We start from the raw sequence: 23,347 nt of genomic DNA on the forward strand, positions 1-23,347 counted from the left end.
GACAGAAAAACTAAGAAAGAGTTAAATATTTTAATAGACACGGGAGCAACGGCTTGCTATATAAAGAAGGGAATTTTTGAGAATAAAAATGAATTATCTATTTACAAAAAAGTATCTACAGTTCATGGGTATTCAATTATTAAATATTACCATTATATAAATATATTTGGAACAAGACATTTGTTCTATGAAATAGAAGGATTGGAATCTGACCTATTAATTGGGTTTAATTTATTAAGAAAAATCGGAGCAATTATAAATATTGAAAAGAGAGTGTTGGAGTATAAAGGGAATACAGAAAAGTTATTATATTACGATAGTGAGGAAAAAAATGAAACAAGTTTAATGGAAGTCAATAATACTCTTCCATTAAAAGAATTTATTTTAAAAAAATATTTTGATTATATAAGTTTCGAAAACACAGATTCTATATTTGTGGAAAGAAGCGAGAAAAGTTTGGGATCAACAAATCCTGAACCCGCCGACGATGAAATTTCCGTCAACAAAAAATTAAATAGTTTGGGATCAAAAAATCCTGAGCACGCCGACGATGTAGTTTCCGTCAACAAAAAATTAAATAGTTTGGGATCAACAAATCCTGAACACGCCGACGATGTAGTTTCCGTCAACAAAAAAATTATTGGTTTAGGATCTAAAAATCCTAAACACCCCGACGTCGATTTTTCCGTCAACAAAAGAATAAAAAAGCGAAATAAAATGAACAATATTAATATGACCAGTACAAATCGAATAGAAGTACTGGAGAAGAAAATAATTGACATAATCGAGGAGGAACACTCAAAAATAAATTTAAAAATTCCTTTTCGTACCGATATTCGGAGTGAAATAAACACCGAAAATGACAGGGCAATTTATAGTAAACAATATCCTTATGCCTTATCAGTATTCGATTTTATTAAAATAAAAAAAAAAAAAAAATAAAAAAAAATTTAAAAAAAATTAAAAAAATTTTTTTCTCCAGTGTTAGTGGTACCCAAAAAGAAATGAGGTCAAAATGAAGATGGCAGTCTCAAACATAGATTAGTAATAGATTACAAAAAACTGAACGAAAACACTATACCGGACAGATACCCGATGCAAGACCCGTCTGTAATATTAGCTAATTTAGGAAAGGCTAAATACTTTTCAACAATTGATTTGGAATCTGGATTCCACCAAATTTTAATGAAAGATTCAGATATTGAAAAAACAGCATTTTCTATTAATAACGGAAAATTTGAATTTTTACGAATGCCTTTCGGGTTAACAAACGCACCCAGAATTTTTCAAAGAGCTATGGATGATATCTTAAGAGAACAAGTAGGAAAAACTTGCCATGTTTATATGGACGATATAATTATTTTTTTTAACACTATTGAACAACTGTAAGGATGTTTCTACGGCTGGGATGGAGCTCAGTCTCCCCAGGATCCTTTACAATCGAATTTGTAAATAAGTGGGGACGAGTTGAGGCGGGCAATCTGGACGCAGTCGCCGATGCGCGCGGTTGTCCTTATTGGTGGGTCAGATCAGGCGTATGGGACTCGGATTTGGGCCAGACGCGAACGAGTGAAAGCCGTCACGTGCGTGCCGGAGGAGGCACAGTGGGGGGGATTGGCCCGTACCACTGTGTCAACTCCCGCCGCCTGGGGCGCTGTTTCACGCCCACGCAGAGGAATCGTCTCTAAACATGGACAGAAGTCAGCGTTCCCAGTTCTGGGACAGGCTCCCACTGTTCGGGATGGGTGTGCGTCGGTCGAAACCGAGACGGAAAGCTATGCAAGCGGAGAGAAAACCCGTACTTACACGCCTTCACGTCTGTGCACGTGGTTGCCACCAAAGTCCAGTTGCGCAGAGGAATCTTCTCGAAAACGCAACCGGCTTGGCCTGGGCCACTGTTTGGCACACGCGGGTCGGGTTCGGGTTACTTGAGGCTTGGGTGTGTCGACCGGAATCGCGACGGAAAGCTATGCAAGCGGAGAGAAAACCCGTACTTGCACGCCTTCACGTCTGTGCACGTGGCTGCCACCAAGGTCCAGTTGCGCAGAGGAATCTTCTCGAAAACGCAACCAGCTCGGTTTAGGCCACTGTTTTAGCACACGCGGATCAGGGCTCTGAGGGTCCGGGAAGAAAGAAAATCCAACTCGGTGTATGTTCGCTGTTCTTATTGTCCGTATTTTCGTTTTATTTTTCTTGGTTATCTTTGTGGGCTTTTCTTCCTCTTTTCTATCTGTATATTTTCCCTAGCCGCACTATTTTCTTTCCCTGTCTCTCCCTATCTCTCTCGCACTCTACTCACTAGGGTCCTTCGTCCTGATCCTTGATGTCCTGCGGGTCCTTGGTGTCCTGCGGGTCCTTGGTGTCCTGCGTGTCCTTATGCGTGGTTTCCTCTGGCTTCGATGCTTGTTCCTGGACTGGTGGCGAATGAAAGAGAGCTGGGCTAGCAGCCGCCGGGTTTATATAGCCAGCCGGGGCCTCGCTTCTCAACACTGAAACCGTGCGCAGGTCGCCTAATCCGATCGTGTGTAGATCGCCTAACTCGCTGAGTAGAGTGCTTGATCAGCTGAGATCCTACATTAAATAACGCCTGTTTGAACTACCGGCTAACGGCCGAAGTTCTTTTGAACTTAACGGCTCTTTTGGCTTCTTGCCTGCCTCCGTGGCCTATCCTATCTTAGTACTAGTTCCCCTTTTTTTCTTATTGTCTACCAATATGTACATCTTAAATTACTATCTTATCATTATTAGCTTATTGTCTACCAATATTTGTAGGAATGTGGGGCAGCTTTTACGGTGCCTCACACCCCCCTTACGTCGGGGTGGCGAAGCGAGATGGCGATGCCGCGTCGGGCCGTGATCGTGATGCGGAATCGGTGTTCCCGGTGGTGCCGCAGGAAACGGACGTTCGTGCGGTCGTGGGTCTCCACGTACTCCACGATGGCGCGGGGGAGACGGCGCCCGTTCGTGTCCACCCTCCACGCTGCCGGTGCGATGACCCAATCATCCTCGTCGAGGATTTGCTCCACCCCCGGGTGCTCCCGTAGCGCCTGCAGGAGTGCGTCTTCCTCTGGTCCGGCCGGGAAGAGACCCAGGTCAATAATGTCGGCGTCCTCCGTGTCGTCGGGCCTCGCTATGGGGTCGCAGGCACCTCTGTCTCTACCCAGTTCCGGTCCCGTCGGGTGGAGATCGAGCCAGCTGATCATCTCTACCCTCGGGATGCTGCTCCCTGGAGTGAGTGGGATTAGTCCGTCCACGGTGGCTTCTCTAGGACTCGGTGTCCGAGGGCTCTCAGGGGAGGCGGGCAGTGGCGTTGCTTGCCTGTCCTCCCGCTCGGGGTGCCGGTCTTGAGCACCCGAGCTTCCAACCTCGGGGATTCCCCTTCCCGGTGTAGCTGGAAGTGGCTCGCTTTGTGCTGCGGTCGTCTGGGGACTCGGGGTCCTGGCTTCGGCTTCTGCTTGCTGCGTGTCCCGCGTCGTCGGGCAGCCCGGTGTGGGATCCGTCCCTTCCTCGCCTTCGTCCCTCTGGGGCGACTCGGCAGCCACGGCCTCCGCGTCGGCGTCGTCGCTCAGGGATCCACTCACCGAGGTACCCATAAACGAGTCCCCGGTGGCATCGGCTTCCCGTGAGGCGGTCGAGGCGGGGGGGGGGGTGCGTGGCCGTGCTGCGTAATCGGCCCAAGCGTCGTTGGCCTCCGCTAGTGAGCACTGGCGGGGCACGGGTGGGCCTCCAGTCGCGAAGCGGCCATCCCCTCCGACTGACGAGTCGTCTGTTGACGGTGCCGGGTGTGGTACCCAGGTCTGACTCTCCTGGACGCATCTCTCCTCAAACCCCTCAGCGAACGCCGGCGTCATTACGCTCTCCAGCCAAGCGGTCATTAAATAGTAGGACGTGCCGTACCCGACTGCTGGGGATCCTGCGACGTTTAACCGCGCCAGCCTCGCTGTAGTCAGTCCCCTCGTGTCGGGCTCAACATCTCGAGCTGGCGGCTCCTCCTCCTGCCTTGGTGGTCCGTTTGATCCACTGCTCACCTCGCATTCGTACGACGGGTCGACTGGGATTGTGGATTGGGAGTCGGCATCTCCGTCGCGGACAAGAGGTGGGGGCGGCGGTGTCCCGGCCGGGTCGCACGGCGGCGACGCGATGCGCTCCGCGTACTCCAATAGCCCGGAGTCGGTGCTGTTGGTGGCAGCTGGTGGTGAGGGAGAGCGGGTGGAGTCGCTCCATGGGCGGTATTCATACTCCTCGTTTTCGGACATGGCGAAGGCGTGCTAGTAAATGTAACGTATTAGCTTAGGTTTTGTGTGTGAATCCTACCTATAGTGCGGCTGAGATACTTATGGTTCTAGATTACAAGTTCAGAGTTCTTAGCTTACTTGGCGGCTTAACCTAACTATGGCAGCGCGGGTGCCCCTCTTGACTCACGTGACCCCGCTCGATGTTGGTTTATTCGAAGTGTACTCGTCGATGGGTGGCTTTCTTGGGCTGGGTACGCTGCTCAGTGACTTGGACATCCTGGTTGTTCTCCTGGTCGAGTGTCTCCTGCTGGTCGCCCAGAGCTTGGGAGTCTTCTGGATCCACGTTCGGGGGTTCGGAGGCGAACGCTTCTGTGTAAGGCTCTATCTCGTTGTCCGTTGTATCTTCTTCGTCGTCGGCTTCTCCGGTCCTGTACTCTTTGAGATCTGGGAGACTGGCAGTCCGCCGTTTCCTAGAGCCCCGCAGTAGTAGGCGCACTACGTTCTGTGACAGGAACTTCACCACTTTGTATGGTCCGGTGTACTTCGGGGCCAACTTGGCGTTGAATCCCTCGCTGGCCTTGGACAGGTGATGGGTACGGACCAGCACCCATGATCCCACCAACGGTCGCCAAGCGCGCCGCCGTAAATTGTAGTACCGTTGCTGTTCCTGGGATGCCCGCTCGTTGTTCTCTCGTGCGATGGCATATGCCTCCTGTAATCCTTTAGCCCGGTCTTCGGGTGGCTGTGGGGTGGTACTTGAGCTCGGCGTCACCTTGTCGTACCAGGCCCCCGGCAGGCGTGGCTCGCGGCCCTGGACTAAATAGGCGGGGCTGAATCCCGTGCTGTCCGAGATGCTGGAATTCACTGCGAGCGAGATCTCTGGCAGTAGTTGGTCCCAGGATCGCTGGTCGTCCGCGGTGTATTGGGCGATCATCGTTTTGATCGTCCGGTTCGCACGCTCGGTCGGGTTCTGTTGCGGCGAGTACGGAGCCGTGTACTGAATCTGGACGCCGGCCCGTTTGCAGAGTGCCTTGAACCCTCGACTCGTGAATTGCGCGCCGTTGTCGCATATCAGTGTGCGTGGGGTTCCGAATCGGGAGAGGATGCGCTCTCGGAACGCCAGTTCCAGCTGGGCCGTCGTCGCCTTCCGCAGCGGTATGATCTCGACCCATTTCGAGAAGACGTCCAGGAAGACCAGCAGCATTGTATTCCCGCGACGAGACCGGGGTAGGGGTCCGATGAAGTCTGCGCTGACCATTGTGAAGGGTTCCTCTGGGCGACGGGTGAGCATCTTCCCCGCGGGCTTGAGCTGACTCACCTTGAACCGCTGGCAGGTCTCGCAGCACCTTACGTGTCGTCGAACGTCTCGATGCATTCCGGGCCAGAAATAGCGCTGTCCAACTCGTCGGATCGTCTTGCGGATCCCTAGATGCCCTGCCGAGGGGTGGTCGTGGCACTCTTCCAGCACGTGTCGTCGGTGCTCCGTGGGAACGCACAGCTTCCATGGGCTGATGCCTTCGTCGGGTGCTGGATCGCCGAGGTGGCGGTACAGCTGTCCGTTCTCTCTGGCGTAGTCCGGAAACTTTTCCGGTTGGGCGTCGATTTGTTCCAGTTTGGCTCGGATCCACTTGCATGGTGATAATGCTTCCTGTAGCTGGTGGAGCGTGTCCAGTGGTTGGCGTGACAGTGCATCAGCGACCACGTTCTGGTTACCCTTCCTGTAGTGCACGTCGAATTGGAACTGCTGGAGTTCCAGCGCCCAGCGAGCGATACGCCCGGTCGGGTTTTCAATGGTATTCAGCCATTTCAGGGCTAAATGGTCCGTGATAACATCGAACCGATACCCTTCCAGGTAGCACCGGAGTTTCCGAATGGCCCAGACGATGGCGAGGCATTCTTTCTCGGTGGCCGAGTAGTTTTCCTCGGATTTCACCAGTCGCCGGCTAGCGTACGCCACCACTCGTTCGCCTTCTTCGGCTTGCTGCGTCAGGACTGCTCCGAGCCCGTAGTCGCTGGCGTCGGTTTGCAACTGGAACTTCCGGGTGAAATCCGGGCATGCCAACACCGGTGCTTCGGTGAGTTTGTTCTTCAGATCTTCGAACGCGAGTTGCTGTGGTTCCTCCCAGAGCCATCGTTTCCCTTTCCGTAGCAACGTGGACATCGGCTGCACTATGGCGGCGAAGTTGGGTACGAATCGCCTATACCATGAAGCGACTCCCAGACATCGCCGCAGCTCCTTGCAATTTGTGGGGGGTTGTAGCCCCTTTATGGCCGCGATCTTGTCCGGATCGGTCTGGATACCAGCCTCACTGATCACGTGCCCCAAGTATACTAGGCTTCGGCAGAAGAACTTGCACTTGGCCCGGTTCAGCCGTAGGTTGGCATTCCGAAGCCGCTTGAAGACCTCCTTGAGGTTTTGCATATGTTCCTCCCGCGTAGCTCCTGTGACGATGATATCGTCTAGGTAGGCAAAAGCGTGAGGCTCTAGGTCCGGCCCGATGACGCTATCCAGGGCCCTTTGAAACGTCGCTGGAGCCGAATGTAATCCAAACGGCATTACTCGCCACTGGAACAATCCTCGTCCCGGCACGGTGAATGCGGTACAAGCGCGACTTTCCTGCGCCACTGGGATCTGCCAGTAGCCGTTTTTCAGGTCCAGCGTCGAGATATAGCGCGCGTTCCGCAGGCGCTCCAGGATGTGGTGGATGCGCGGAAGTGGGTACGCATCCGGCACGCTGTGTGCGTTTAACTGCCGGAAATCGACACACATTCGCATTTCCCCAGTCTTCTTCCTCACCAGGACAATGGGAGCACTATGCGGGCTCCGTGATGGTTCTATCCTCCCATCCCGGAGTAGTTCATCGACTTGATCACTGATGATCTGCTGCATGGCCGGGTTCTTTGGGAAATACCGCTGCTTCAGTGGCTTTTCGTCCCGCATGACTATTTGGTGCTCCGCGATGTGGGTCACCCCGGCCAATCCGTCGAATTGCTTCAGCTCTTCCTCGAGGAACGCTAGGGTTCGGGGTTCCATAGGCTCGCCGGTGAGTGTCTGTGGCTGCTGTTCTTCCAGACATTCGGCGATGGCGGCGAGATTTGCCGTAAGCTTATCGTGACTGGTCTGGTTTCGGAACGGGTTCCTCTCACGGGCCACTCCTGCATCCGCTAGTGGAGTCAACCCGTACTTGCTGGCCCCTCCGGTAACCGCATGCGGCGGGAGATCGGATGACATAGTTGGACCCGGTCGTCCTGGAGGCCGGGAGGGTGGGGCAGGTACCGCTCGAGAGTTCGGGGACGGTGACGACGATGATGTGGCCGTGGTGGCCCTTGGAGACGGCGATGATGACGATGTGGCCATGGTGGCCCTTGGCGATGATGACGATGACGATGACGATGAGGTGGCCGTGGTGGCCCTTGGACACGGCAGCGGTGACGATGTGGCCGTGGCGGCCCTTGGCGACGATGACGATGACGATGAGGATGCATCCGTGGTGGTTCTTGACGATGATGACATGGCTCGAGAGCCCGCTGACGCTGTGGCGTCACTTGACTGCTGGAGTGGATCCCGTGGGTGTCCACCGATTACGACACCCGCTCGGGGTGGGTTCGTGGCTGTCGGGTCTGCAGGCAGTGTCTCGGGCTCGGTTGCCGTCGTTGCATCTCGAGGGGGCGCCGGAAGGAGTCGCAAGCAAATGCGACCACAGATCAGGGACGCCTGGATGGCGCACAAGAAATCGATCCCTAGGATAACGTCGTCCAGGATCGTGGGTAACACCAGGAGGGGTAGCTCGGCCTCTTGCTGGTCCAGTTTGACGCGTGCCCACACGGCTTTGGTGACTTCTTGAGAGGAGCCGTCAGCCAAGGAGATCCGTGTTCGCACTGCCTTCCTGTTAGTGGTGGTGGCCAGAGTTTGGGCCACTCGCTCGCTTACGAAGCTGCGCGACGCTCCAGTGTCCAGCGTGGCCAGGAATGGTCGTCCGTTGATGCTAATCGTCGCTACTATCCGCCCGTCCTTCAGTCGAAGTGGTGGCTTTACGGGTTGGGAAGTGTGCTGGCTGTCCCCGGTCGCTCCCAATTCGAGCGGGGGTGCTGTCCGTTTCCCGACTGCCGACAACAGTTTACTGTCCGCACGCCTCTGCGTCCGCAATCCCAACAGAATAGGCGGGGCGGCCGAGTGCACTCTTTGGCGAAGTGGCCTACCTCTGCGCAGCGGCGGCAGGCACGCTGAATGTCCACCGGCCGGCTGTCCTCGTCGGAGATCATGTGATTCGTAACCCCGATGGGCAGGGGGACGGCGTTGGGTTCTCTTGCAGTCGTAGTCCTATGGTATGATGGTGACCTATGTGCCTGGTCCGACCCCATGGTGGCGAAGTGGGCGAGGGCGGCGTGCCGGATCGAGTCCCGATCCCGTGCGATCTCGTATGCGGTGGCGAGCTGTGTCAGCGTTTCGAGTGTGGAGAACTCGTGGCGACGGATAAAGAGCTGATATTCTGGCAACAAGTTCTCATATATCCTTTCGAGCTCGTCTGCCAGAGTGTACTTCGCGCGTTGCATCATGAGTCTCAGGTCCACAAGAAAGTTCTTGAATGGCTCCTGCGGCTGTTGATACCGGGTGCGGATCGTGTCCTCCAACCTTTGAAAGTACCTCGGAGGCAGGAAGAACTCCAAAAACTCGGTCTTAAATAGAAGCCATGGCGCGGAGTGCATGCGATAGGCTCGGTACCAGCCTTCCGCTCTTCCAGATAGTAATCCGGAGATGGCTCTGGGTACGTCGCTGATCCGGACGTTGTAGGCGGCTGCTCCTTCCTCGACTCGTTCCACGAAATGGACCGGGTCCGTTTGTCCGTCGAAGAGGATTCCCCAGCTCCGTAGCTTCTCGGTCAGTACTGCTGCGGATATGGCATCGCGCGGTGCTCGGTCAGTGGAGGCCGTGGTTGCGTTCTGGGCTTCCGCGCTGGTGGTCATGCGTCCTGGTGAGGATGACCGCCCGGGTACGATCAGCTTCATGCCCCCTGCTTCCGGCATTGGGGACGTGGACCGTGATTGCACTTCCTTCGCGGATGGTGCCTCGGGATAGAGGGCTTCTAGCTGGGCGAGTCGAGACAGCGTAGCCTGGCCATGCTCTGTCTTCCCGATAAAGTCGGCTAGTCGTGTTCGCAGCTCGGCTACCGTTCCTGCCGTTTCTAATCCGAACTCCTTGAGGAGTCCCTCCAGTTCCTCTTTTCGGCGATATGAGATCCAGCGAACGCCCATGGTGGCCGGCTTTTCCTCACATCCGATTGCTACGACTAATTCCTCCAGGTTGTCGTCCGGCGTGGGTTTTCCGGGTGGTCTTTGATGCCCAGTTCCTTTATCCTTGGCGTCGGTGTCCAACGACCACGTTGGCGGCGACGTAGAGTGGCCGAAACGAGGCTTAGTGGCGATGTTGAACGGCGTTGATGGCCAGCGACCACGTTGGCGGCGACGCTGGGCGGCTTGGCCGAAGGATCCGGTGGGGATCAGCGGCGTCGTTGGCCGAAACGAGGGCTGACAAAACTGCGCTGCGTAGGTGATGGCTATGCGTCGGTGGCGGCGCTGCGTCGGTGGCGATGCTTGACCACGTGGGTGGCGCTGAGTCGCCTCGCCCACAAATCCGGCAGGGATCAGTGGCTTCGATGGCCGGAACGGGGCTGGCGGCGCTGCGCTGCGTCGATGAGGCTTCTCGACCACCTTGGAGCGACGTTGAGCGGTCTGGACCCCAATCCGGCGAGGATCCGCGGAGTCGATGGCCGGAACAAGGGCTGGCGACGGTGCTGTGCGGCCGAACCGAGGTTTGGCGAGGATCGGTGGTGTCGTTGGTGACGGCCACGTTTAAACGGAACGATAAAAGTTCCCCGTTGCAAATAGAGGAGAGAGAGAGCCCCAACCAAAACTATGGCGGCAGTCGTGTGCGTATCAAAAATTGTTTTCCTATTGGCGTGCGTGTTTGCGGGGTTTTTGCGACCCTGGTTTTTCTGGTGCTTGGCGCGTGTAACGACCCTGTCTGTTTTGCTGAGCTGGCGTGCGTCTGACGTGTGCGACGACCCTGTCTGTGGCAAAAAAATTTCTCCTAGCGTCGCTGCTGGTGTGCGCGGTGCCCCTTGGTGGCCTAAGCGATGTCTGGCCAGGATCTATATATGCTGGCGTGATCGGCCCGCGTGCCGGGGTGGTTTTTGTGGCGATGCCGGGCGCTCTGGGTGGCCGGGCGGCTCGGCGACGGCCAGCGGCGTCTTATGGGTCTTTAGGCCATAAATTTGGTGGACTCCGGCTCGTCTTCCACTCGTCCCTGTTCGGGCGCCAGACTGTAAGGATGTTTCTACGGCTGGGATGGAGCTCAGTCTCCCCAGGATCCTTTACAATCGAATTTGTAAATAAGTGGGGACGAGTTGAGGCGGGCAATCTGGACGCAGTCGCCGATGCGCGCGGTGGGCCTTATTGGTGGGTCAGATCAGGCGTTTGGAACTCGGATTTGGGCCGGATGCGCGAACGAGTGAAAGCCGTCACGTGCGTGCCGGAAGAGGCACAGTGGGGGAATTGGCCCGTACCACTGTGTCAACTCCCGCCGCCTGGGACGCTGTTTCACGCCCACGCAGAGGAATCGTCTCTAAACATGGACAGAAGTCGGCGTTCCCAGTTCTGGGACAGGCTCCCACTGTTCGGGATGGGTGTGCGTCGGTCGAAACCGAGACGGAAAGCTATGCAAGCGGAGAGAAAGCCCGTACTTACACGCCTTCACGTCTGTGCACGTGGTTGCCACCAAAGTCCAGTTGCGCAGAGGAATCTTCTCGGAAACGCAACCGGCTTGGCCTGGGCCACTGTTTGGCACACGCGGGTCGGGTTCGGGTTACTTGAGGCTTGGGTGTGTCGACCGGAATCGCGACGGAAAGCTATGCAAGCGGAGAGAAAACCCGTACTTGCACGCCTTCACGTCTGTGCACGTGGCTGCCACCAAGGTCCAGTTGCGCAGAGGAATCTTCTCGAAAACGCAACCAGCTCGGTTTAGGCCACTGTTTTAGCACACGCGGATCAGGGCTCTGAGGGTCCGGGAAGAAATAAACCCAACTCGGTGTATGTTCGCTGTTCTTATTGTCCGTGTTTTCGTTTTATTTTGCTTGGTTATCTTTGTGGGCTTTTCTTCCTCTTTTCTATCTGGATATTTTCCCTAGCCGCACTATTTTCTTTCCCTGTCTCTCCCTATCTCTCTCGCACTCTACTCACTAGGGTCCTTCGTCCTGATCCTTGATGTCCTGCGGGTCCTTGGTGTCCTGCGGGTCCTTGGTGTCCTGCGTGTCCTTATGCGTGGTTTCCTCTGGCTTCGATGCTTGTTCCTGGACTGGTGGCGAATGAAAGAGAGCTGGGCTAGCAGCCGCCGGGTTTATATAGCCAGCCGGGGCCTCGCTTCTCAACACTGAAACCGTGCGCAGGTCGCCTAATCCGATCGTGTGTAGATCGCCTAACTCGCTGAGTAGAGTGCTTGATCAGCTGAGATCCTACATTAAATAACGCCTGTTTGAACTACCGGCTAACGGCCGAAGTTCTTTTGAACTTAACGGCTCTTTTGGCTTCTTGCCTGCCTCCGTGGCCTATCCTATCTTAGTACTAGTTCTCTTTTTTTTCTTATTGTCTACCAATATGTACATCTTAAATTACTATCTTATCATTATTAGCTTATTGTCTACCAATATTTGTAGGAATGTGGGGCAGCTTTTACGGTGCCTCACACAACACTATGCTGATTTAATTAAAATAATTAATATTTTACAAAGAGCAAATATGAAAATTTCTCTCGAAAAATCTAAATTCTTTAAATTAGAAACCACATTTCTAGGGTACATTGTTTCTCATAATGTAATTAAAACGGATCCCGAAAAAATACCCCAATTAAAAAATATCTGATTCCACGTAATATTAGAGAACTCCGAAGTTTTTCTAGGTTTAACAAGGGTATTACAGAAAGATGGTATTCTTTCATTGAAAGTTTTTACCCCCAAAAATTATATTCAAACCCGGAACAAAAAAATTTTTGGCCCAACCTTTTATCACGAATACAAATAAATAATATTACAAACAGCGATATAGACGTTTCTGAACAGTCAAACTCAGACCAAGACACAGAGCATTCAGCTGAAAGTAGTTTTGAAAATATAATACAAGAGACCCGTAAACCGTTAAATCAATTTAAACAACAATTGTTATTAACAACGGGGAGGTATACAATACATGAGTCACTGGACATTTTTGACAAGACAAGACACATAATCGAATATGATACAGTTGAGAATTTAATAAGCATATTAAGAGAGTATCTTCCACCTAACATAACGGTTGGAATTCATTGTAGTTTAGAAGATTTATATCATATTCAAGTATCTTTAAGAAATAGTTTTACTAACAAATTTCTTTTTACGCGATTATTTTTACAAGACGTAGAAAACGCCGAAGAAACACACAATCGAGCTCATAGGGGACTAGACGAAAATCATAAACAAATCAGTAGATTATATTATTGGCCCAATCTATTTGTAAAACTAAAAGAATATATAAAAAATTGTAAAATTTGCAATGAGAACAAATATAACAGACACCCTATTAAAATTCCAATTGGGGAAGCCCCAGTCCCAACTAAAGAAGGCGAACATTTACACATTGATATATATTATGCGCAAAGTTTAACTTTTTTAACTTGTATTGACGCGTACTCTAAATTCCTAGTAGTTAAAGAAATTCAGAATAAATTAAATATCGAAAATAAAGTAATGGAACTACTTCAACATTTTCCCCTAGCCAAAGTAATTATGACCGATAACGAACCGAGATTTACCTCAGCTCAATTTAAATCTTTTGCACAAAGATGCGGCGTAACTCCACATTACGCAGACCCGAGGCACAGTACCTCAAACGGACAAGTGGAAAGGGCACATTCGACATTAACAGAATTAGCTCGCTGCATAAAAGAACAATTTAATTTAACTGACTATTCCGAAATCGTAATAAGAGCCGCTCAGGAATATAATCAGAGTATTCATTCCACAACAAACCAAAAACCTATTGACATTCTTTATAATAAAATCGAACACGATAATATTCCACAATTATTAAAAAATACACAGGAAAAAATGTTAGAAACACATAATGAAAACAGAAAAGAAAAACAATATCACGTAGGACAAGTTGTTTATGAGAAGAAATATGGAGAAAGAAATAAACTTAAACCAAGATATAAGAAGCAAATAGTTAAAGATGTTATGCCTAATAAAATAATAATCAACAGTAGAAACAGAATTATTCACAAAGATAATATTAAGCATTAATAAATTATTTTTTTTAACTTACAGAAAATGTATTCTTTAATACATATTTTATCAATTATAATATTGGCCAGTTCAGAAATAATTGATTACTCGAACCATGAATTTTTTCTGTTCAAAGACAACAAGGATGTACTTACGTATGAATCTTACAACGATTTATTCCACGTAACTAATTTAAGTTTTTATAAGGAAATAATTAATATAGAATCAGATAATATAAAAAAGGATTTAAATAAAAGGTCACAATGGGAAATAAAGTACGACTTAGAAGTAATCGAGTTAATCTTATCCCAGTTAATATCAGCTAGAACAAAAAGAGGAATAAATGAGTTAGGCACCGTGTGGAAATGGTTAGCTGGAACTCCGGACCATGATGATTTCATTAAAGTACAAAATAAAATCAATGACTTAATTGAAAATAATAATAAACAGTCTATTATTAATTCCAAATTGTTCAAAGAAATAGAATCTCTCTCTGAAGATTTTAAAAATGTTTTTATTGATCAAGATTTACCACTAAGAAAACATCGCTACGATTGATAACATTTGATCTACAAAATTTAATTGATACTATCACCCTTGCAAAAATTGACGTTTTCAACACTAAAATTTTAAATAATGAAGATATAAAAGAAATATTAAAACACGAGCAAAAGCCAGTAATTATCGCTGACTTAATGGACATCTCTGTGTTCAAAATCGCATTACATAAAGAACTTTTAATAATTTATATAAAATACCCAATAATAAATAATAGATGCGAATTATATTACACTCGACCCATTTCCCAAATCGATGGAAAATTATTAATAAGTAATCAAGTCGCAAAATGCGAAAATACATATTATGAAATGTCTACATTTAAGAAAGAACTCTTTAATAACTATTGCACTCTAAGTTTAGAAAAAACATGTTTTACCCGACTATTAAACGGTGAACAATCAATTTGTAAAAAAATAAGAGAAAAAAATAAAAAAATAGACATTATCCAAGATGGTGCCATTTTAATAAATGGTAACAACATCGTCAACAACTCCGAATTAGGTGGTTCATTCTTAATAACATTTAACGGTACAACCACAATAAATAACGTTTCATATACCAATTTAGACAACAAAATTCTTAACTATATTACTACAAACCACTTCAAAAATTATGAAATATCCGATTATATATTTTCAAATAACTCGGAACTCTCTTTAGATAATATAAATATTTTAAATCCATTCATTAAAATGAATAATACCAAAATATCTATATCCTTTATGTTGTTAATTTTAATCATTATATATTTGATTTCTCTACCTATTATTAAATACAGACATATATTTGTAACCAAAAAACAACGGCCAGAATTAGAAAAACCTATTAACGAAGAAATATTTTTAACAGAATTAAGAGATCGTTTAAACGAAATCCATAATGAATCGGGACGATCCATTTTAGAAGGGGCAGAGTTATCCAACCCGTGAAACGGTTCCACTTATGGAACTAATAAACAAATTTTTAAATTCAATTATCCAACGGTTCCACTTATGGGATTAATAAACAAATTTTTAAATTCAATCTGAGCTACATTGCCTTTGCCTTTATTTATGATTCTGCCTTCGCCTTTTTCATTAACTTCGAAGGCCGCGCTTGACCGTTCTGCTAAGATAAATAAACCTATAGTAAAGTAAACAACAGCTTCCGTTCGAAGCCAAACTCTCACGTTCAAAGACAAAAGTATTGCGTTCCAATTTTTAATCAAAATTGCATCGGTCAGCATAATTGAATTTCACAACGAGATGCGACAGTTTCAGCATAAGCTTTTATTTTAAACAAAAATCAAAGTTCTAGAAGCTTAAAAAAGAAAAGCTTATGACCGAGGTTCGTTGGAGAAGATTTTAGAATTAAGGAGTCAGTCTTATTCGGATTGAAACCGGGATCGGTCATAAGAAATAATAATAAGTGAAAGTGTCTTGATGTAATAAAGAGTTAGTGAATTAAGGTCTTCACCAATAAAGTGAAATTAAAAAATAAAATTTATATTTTTTTTAATCAACCAATACGATCAAATTTAATTCGCACACATACGCAATTATTCGTGCAATTCTTTTTTTTAGATTTTTACGCTCTCAACTTTGTGCGAGCAGAGAGAGCGGAATTTTCGTCGCCACCAAAAAACAAGCTGCATATTGCAAAACCAATGTATGGGCGTTAAGCATTTTAGAGATTATATTGGTCTTTGGTTCAGGACATGAAAAAAGGCATTTAAGCCATACTCGACCACCTAACATCCGATCTTCGTCAAGACAGCCTTATGGAAAGATGTTTAGATGGTTACAGGCAAAACGCAAACGAAAGTTTTAATTCTACCGTTTGGCGTTTTTCTCCTAAACACATCCACAGTGGAGCAAAGATTGTCTCAATTGCTGCATATGTCGCTGCATCGACATTCAATGCAAATTTGGATGATAATAAGCAAATTGGGTATCGAAATTGGCAACCAAGCCCACAATTTTGCTACCGCGCAGGACGACAAAAGAGTCAATAGACAGGACTAAAGCTATAGCAGCTCAAAAAAAGCAAGAACGGTCGTAGAATGGACATGTTGGCCCAAAACTAATTCTACGAGGAAGCGGAAGGGATACTTAATGGAGCTGGAATCGCTGATTAAGGTAAGACCTTAATTACCTTTTAATCAACCTTTCTTTCTTTTTTTGATTGATAAAGCTGTATTGAACCGATCGGGCTTTGTGACGGCTCATTTAATAGATCATTAAATTAATTTGAATTTGAAAAGATGAAAAAAAAATGAATTTCGACCTTGTATTGAAAAGGGTAATTGTCATATGGACTCTATCACAAAATTAAAAAAAAAACTTGGTTTTTTTGTTTCAGGCCACAATTAAGGACGTTACAGTGTACACAATGGAGACACTCCTTAGGCGAGACGATATAAATGCGGCACCCCTTTACACAGTAAAAGTATTCCTTTTGTTTTACAAAAATTCCGTACACTTTTTATACCCTTGCACTATGGGGAATTTGCCCGATTTTTTGGAATAAATTAAAACCTCGCGAACTATGTAACATATTTCAGTGAGGTTTTTTGCTTATTTGCTTATGCAAAACTTCCAGCAGGGCTGCGTTTTTGATCAAGAGATTGGTTTCTAAAAAATGAAATTACGCGAAAAGTCGCACGAAGCGCACGATGAGACAATATGTTCTGAATTCGCAATTAATGGCTCTACAACATAGATATAGACACTCACTGAACAAAGTTAAACATTTTTTTAAAACTCTATTGAAAGTTTAACTTTCTTTCCAAAACCCAAACGAAAACATTACCTGCTACATTTACAAATTTTAAAAATTGGACGCACATATTAAGCAATATATGTATTTTTACACAGAACATACCTTGAGAATTGGTAATCATTTCAAATTTGACTGTCTTACGACATTTTGTTGCAGAGATAATGATTTGAAAATGAGCTTCATAGTTAAAGCCTAGTATCCTGATCGACGAAAACCGTACGCCAGTCATGAGAGAGAGCGAGAGGCAAACAGCTGGCGTTCACTTTTCGTCGGGCCTTTTTTTCACGTCGGTCTCCTGATCGACAAAAAAAATACCAGAAAATTCCATAGCGTTGCCAGTCTGCGGAAATTAACTTTGGGTGAACCCTAGCGGAAAAGATTAAAAAATTTAATCTTTTGGCGTGCGCTTCTCACTGAACATTATAAGAAATGGAGGGAAAAACTCAAAAAACTCACAAAATTCGATTGCAGGTGTTTACATGTGAGGACAAAATAACATTAATACTATCTGTGGTGCCTCTTGTCAAAGCAAAATGTTTTTTAGGTCCAGAATGTACGAAAAAACACAATAAAAGTGCAGCTATGAACTTAAATTAGCAAATAATTATCAGTAAATTAAAAAAAACAACTGTTAAATTTAAATTGTATTGTTTTTTAATTTCTTTGTACAGCTGCAGACTTGTCTTGCCAAGGTATTTGATAATATCTCTAAAGGCTCTTTCCCGCAAATACGATATTTGAATTTTAACTGCTTGTCAACAAACCCAGCTGATTGACAGTACGACCGTAGCACGCTTAAATCTGATGAACTCTCAAACTTTTGGTCACACTGGAAAGATTAAAGTTTTTACGCTCGCGTAATCGTTTGTCGATCTGGATACTAGGCTTAAGCAAAATGTAAACAAACCATGTGCGCTTGCAACAGCTGACTTTAACAGTTGGTATTTAAATACTAGACTTTTAAGTTAACATTTGCGGTATGTTACCAAACAGCTTGATGTTTTCTTAATACATTAAAACAAAAAAATTGAAAATCGGCATACTTTTAAAAAATACATTTATTCCACAAAATCGGGCAAATTCCCCATAGTGCCTTGCAGAGGGTATTATAATTTTGGTCAAAAGTGTGCAACGCAGTGACGGAGACATCTCCGATCCTATAAAGTACATATATATATTCTTGATCAAGATCGCGTCCTGAGTTGATATAAGCATGTCCGTCTGTCCGCCTGTCCGTCTGTCTGTACGTCTGTCTGTCCGCATGTCCGCATGTCTGTCCGCCTGTCTGTTTCTACGCGAACTAGGGTCTTAGTTTTAAAGATATCGAATATTAAACTTGAACGGCCGGGATCAACCGACTATATCCTATCGTAGCCATATAACTGATTGATCGGAAATGCCCTAACTTTGGTGTTTGTAAAGTTGGGATTTTCTAAATGCCATAACTTTGGTGTTTTTAATGTTAGAAAGTTGGCATTTTTATGGGTATAAAAAATGCATCATATGAATAATTTTGGAGAATATAATTTACAGAATATTCTGCATGGGTACATATATCAACTTTGGCTCCGCCCGAAGTTAGCTTTCCTTTCTTGTTATATATGTGTTAAATTGCCATAAAAATTTAAAACTGTTTTCACTGATTAACCCGAGAAAAAAATCATAAAAATGACGCATTTTTCGACCGCGTAAAGGAAGTAACCCCCTTAATTAACTGCGTTACACTGTACTGCGGACAAATTTCAAGTCAGTAAAGCCTAGTATCCAGATCGACGAAAACCGTACGCCAGTCATTAGAGAGAGCGAGAGGCAAACAGCTGGCGTTCACTTTTCGTCGGGCCTTTTTTTCACGTCGGTCCCCTGATCGACGAAAAAAATACCAGAAAATTCCATAGCGTTGCCAGTCTGCGGAAATTAACATTGGGTGAACCCTTGCGAAAAGATTAAAAAATGTAATCTTTTGGCGAGCGCTTCTCACTGAACATTATAAGAAATGGAGGGAAAACTCAAAAAACTTACAAAAGTCGATTGCAGGTGTTTACGTGTGAGGAAAAAATAACATTAATACTATCTGGGGTGCCTCTTGTCAGAGCAAAATGTTTTTTAGGTCCAGAATGTACGAAAAAACACAATAAAAGTGCAGCTATGAACTTTAAATTAGCAAATAATTATCAGTAAATTAAAATAACTACTGTTAAATTTAAATTGTATTGTTTTTTAATTTCTTTGTACACCGGCAGACTTGTCTTGCCAAGGTATTTGATAATATCTTTTAAAAGCTCTTTCCCGAAAATACGATATTTGAATTTTAACTGCTTGTCAACAAACCCAGCTGATTGACAGTACGACCGTAGCACGCTTAAATCTGATAAACTCTCGAAACTTTGGTCACACTGGAAAGATTAAAGTTTTTACGCTCGCGTAATCGTTTGTCGATCTGGATACTAGGCGTATGGAGACATCGATGTTTTCGATGTTTTTCACCCAAAACATCGATGAAATATCGATGTTTTAAAAAATTAAAATAATATTTTTTAAATTATTAAAATGCACACTTGTGGTTGTATTAAAAATAGAAAAACAAAACATTTATTCACTTGGTTTAGAAAACGGAGATCATTTCATAAAATTTAGTAAAACATTTTTTAAAAAATGTGATTTTTGTTTATGAACATAAGTTTATCAACAATATCAGGCTTTAGGCGCGTCCTGCGGTCAGAAATAATTGGCCCCGACCTGGTAAAGGCTCTTTCTGACTCGCAGGAAATGGCAGGGACACATATAAATTTTTTTGCCACATCTTTGAAGGGCGCCATACTGTTCGACGACTCCTGAAAGCATAATTAACTACTAAAAATAATGACTTAAAACAATTTAGAAACGTACCTTCCAATACTTCAACGGCACGCACACTACGGCCTCATTCGTAGTCTCTAAATGCTGCCTGAGCATAACTATTGCTTCGGAGCGCGCCGTGGTATTTTTTGCTTGCAATTTTGCTTGCAAGCAAGTGAAATAGTCCGAAGATTTAATCTGGCTTGGTACGTACCTTTTTTTTTTTTTACGTACCTTTCCTTTGCCTTTTTCTTTTGATAGTGACGGCACAGAAACATCGATGGTTGAAAAAAAACATCAATGATTTAGCAAATTTCAAAAACATCGATGCATCGATGTTGCGGCACCTCTAGTAAGCACGTCCTCGGTCTTTTCATTCCAGTGTTGGAAAGTCCCAGTAGATATTCCAAAAATAAAATCTATTACGTCGTAAATCTTGGACAATCAGCTGATCCTAGAACCGTTTTTTGCTGGTATAAGTAGGGTAAACTGGTTGGCCGATGCGTTGACTATCGCGCATGTGTGTTTCTGGGGCAAGCGTTATATCCATATTATGAGCGCTGGGGAATAATCGAAGCTCTTCAAAGCCTCTTATTAATAAAGGAGCGGTCTATAATCCGATTTTTATACTTTTGCAGAGACATCTCCGACCCTATAAAGTATTTATATTCTTGATCAGGATCCCCTCCTGAGTTGATATAGCCATGTCCGTCTGTCCGTCTGTATATTTCTACGCAAACTAGTCTCTCAGTTTTAAAGCTATCGAATTTAAACTTTGTACACACCCTTCTTTCCTTTTGCACGCAGTATATATGTCGGAACGGCCGGGATCGGGCAACTATGTCCTATAGCTGCCATATAACTGATTGATCGGAAATGCCATAACTTTGGTGTTTGTAAAGTTAGGAAGTTGGAATTTTCTACGGGTTTTATATTTGGCCAATCAATCCGACCTACCAAATTTCATAAGGATCGGCCGACTATATCTTATAGCTGACATATAACTGATTGATCGGAAGTGCCATAACTTTGGTGTTTGTAAAGTTAGGATTTTCTATGGGTTTTATATTTGGCCAATCAATCCGACCTACCAAATTTCATAAGGATCGGCCGACTATATCCTATAGCCGCCATATAACTGATTGATCGGAAATGCCATAACTTTGGTGTTTGTTAAGTTAGGAAGTTGGCATTTTCTATGGGTTTTATTTTTGCCCAATCAATCCGACCTACCAAACTTCATAAGGATCGGCGGACTATATCCTATAGCTGCCATATAACTGAACGATTGGAAATGCCATAACTTTGGTGTTTTTAAAGTTAGGAACTTGGGATTTTTTATGAGTATTAAGAATGCATCATATGAATAATTTTGGAGAATATAATTTACAGAGTATTCTGCAAGGGTTTATCAACTTCGGCTCCGCCCGAAGTTAGCTTTCCTTTCTTGTTAAGATTGGTTTAGTCATTTCGGCATTCGTGAAATAAGAACCTGGGCCAGTTCTCTGAAAGTTTTTTGGCCTCTATATTTTCCTGTATTGGCGTAAACGGTTAGTACATTCAGGAATTGATGGCACGAATGGATTGTCTAGTGCCATGAATTTGTGGCGGCCAGGTTATGCCATCTGGCATCACTGAGTTTTAGAATTTAAGATTTATCCAGAATATATTATGGTCACTCTCTACCAAATCCGACGCTACGAAAGCCCACAAAAGAGAACACTAAATATATAATATTTCATCAAGTTAAGGGATACAAAAATAAATTATAGTTTAAACTTAACGTTCTTTATATTTAATCAAACGCAAGATTTTACCTTGGTTGTTTAGCCAACCATAACTGGTGACCCCGACAATTCGAACATCTGCAATAAAAGCGAACGAATTCCAGTTTTACGCAGAACCTCAACCTAACTTAAGACAATGCAGGACAACGAAGATTTTGTCGACGCGCAGGAGCCATTGCAAATTCCTGATGCGAATGTTGTTAACTCGGTATTTGCTAAAATGCCCTTCCCTCAACTGCATTCCATCACCAACATCGAAATGTTTTTCACCAAACTGGAGAGCTGGTTCATGCTGCAAGGCCTCGGTACACGGAAAGAGCAAGAGAAATAAGCAGCAGTAATCGCGTACGCTGATCCCAAATACCTGGATCAAGTGCACGATTTTGTCAACAACCCACCACAAACGAATCCGTACTCCACTCTTAAACAAGCCATTTTGTCCAAATTTGCAGAATCAGAGATGGTGCGTCTCGAAAGACTTGCGACAGAAATTCAACTCGGCGACGGTCGTCCAAGTCATCTACTCAGTCAATTGCAGCAAACTAACGCCACCAATGATGAATCGGTTGTGCTGTATCACAGCAAAACACCAACCATGCTTTACAGGAGGATCGCATCACACAATTAAGTAAACGCCTGGACGACAATGACAAGATTTTGCAGCAGATCAACAACAAGCTAAGTCACCTGCTTGGCACCACAAATCAGCAACGAAGTCGGAGCTACAATCGATCGCCCAGCAACAACAATTACCGGAGCAACACACCCTCCAGGGACAATTCTAACCCTCAATTTTGCTGGTACCACAACAAGTACGCGGACAGTGCCCAACGTTGCATCCAACCGTGCTCTTTCCATGCCAACAACAGTTCAAAAAACTAAGCACCACCGTTGGAAATCAACAGGGCAGCTCCGACGGTCGTGACGCAAATGCCCCACAACGCTACCCATTGCTCAAAGTAAACATCTGCAGAATTTCGTCGTCCAATCGTCTCTTCGTTCCAGACTCCAAATCGGGTAAAAGTTTTCTTATCGACACTGGAGCTGACGTATCTGTTATACCACCCAGCACAATTAATCAACACATCGCGGTCACTAATGAACATACACTATTTGCAGCCAATGGAACAGCAATAAAAACTTATGGCACCACTCGCCTTACGCTGGATCTCGGTTTACGTCGCCCTTTCACATGGATTTTTACCATAGCCGATACCAAAATCCCAATCATTGGTTCAGACTTCTTGCAACACTTTGATCTACTGGTTGACCTCAAAACCTCAAAGTTAGTCGATGTCGAAACACGCCTATCATGCTGCGGTATATTTAGCCAACAATCGAATTCGGAGATAAGGAAATATAATATTCACTGCGAATTCTCCAAAGTACTGGAAGAATTTAAAGACATCACGCAGCTCAACTCATGTCCTTCTCAAGCAACAACCACCAACGTCACGCATTGCATCGAAACCAAAGGATCTCCACCATTCACCAGGCCAAGAAGGCCAGAAAATTCCAAGCAGCAAAAAGTGAGTTCCAGTATTTAATCATCCTTGGTGTTTGCCGTCCGTCAAAAAGCCCTTACGCTTCCCCGGTACACATGGTCCGTAAGGCTACTGGTGAATGGCGTTCATGTGGTGATTACCGAGCTCTCAACGACCAAACCACCCCAGATCGGTATCCCTTACCGCACATCCAAGACTGCACTCACATATTTTACGGGAAACACGTTTTTTCAAAGATCGATCTAAGCCGAGCATATCATCAAATCCCCATCGAGGCTCGGGACATTCCCAAAACGGCAATAACTACTCCTTTCGGTTTATTCGAATTCACCCACATGACTTTCGAGTTGTGC

General features: G+C 45.6%; 2 protein-coding genes across 2 annotated transcripts; both read right to left on the minus strand.

The window, feature by feature from the left end:
* Positions 1-2,298: 2,298 nt before the first annotated feature.
* Positions 2,299-4,256, minus strand: LOC123037922. Its single transcript, XM_044460778.1, has 2 exons — positions 2,814-4,256; positions 2,299-2,409 (listed from the first exon to the last, which is right to left on the minus strand). Exons 1-2 carry the CDS (start codon positions 4,254-4,256, stop codon positions 2,299-2,301), a joined length of 1,554 nt encoding a protein of 517 aa, XP_044316713.1.
* LOC123037923 lies at positions 4,207-16,988 on the minus strand. The gene is made up of 4 exons (XM_044460779.1): positions 16,970-16,988; positions 8,436-10,027; positions 4,374-8,370; positions 4,207-4,314 (listed from the first exon to the last, which is right to left on the minus strand). Exons 1-3 carry the CDS (start codon positions 16,986-16,988, stop codon positions 4,444-4,446), a joined length of 5,538 nt encoding a protein of 1,845 aa, XP_044316714.1. The 3' UTR covers positions 4,207-4,314; positions 4,374-4,443.
* Between the last annotated feature and the right edge of the window lie 6,359 nt (positions 16,989-23,347).

The sequence above is a fragment of the Drosophila rhopaloa genome, unplaced genomic scaffold (genome assembly GCF_018152115.1).
Source record: "Drosophila rhopaloa isolate 14029-0021.01 unplaced genomic scaffold, ASM1815211v1 contig_218, whole genome shotgun sequence".
Taxonomy (NCBI): Eukaryota; Metazoa; Arthropoda; class Insecta; order Diptera; family Drosophilidae; genus Drosophila; species Drosophila rhopaloa.

Bases quoted from the DNA above. Each gene is read 5' to 3' on its own strand.
- LOC123037923 (XM_044460779.1), bottom strand. The intron at 8,371-8,435 runs GTAGGCCACTTC...TTGCGGACGCAG, and splicing joins CCTGCCGCCGCTGCGCAGAG to AGGCGTGCGGACAGTAAACT.
- LOC123037922 (XM_044460778.1), bottom strand. From the start codon at position 4,256: ATGTCCGAAAACGAGGAGTATGAATACCGCCCATGGAGCGACTCCACC. The intron at 2,410-2,813 runs GTAAGGGGGGTG...CCACCAGTCCAG, and splicing joins TCTCGCTTCGCCACCCCGAC to GAACAAGCATCGAAGCCAGA.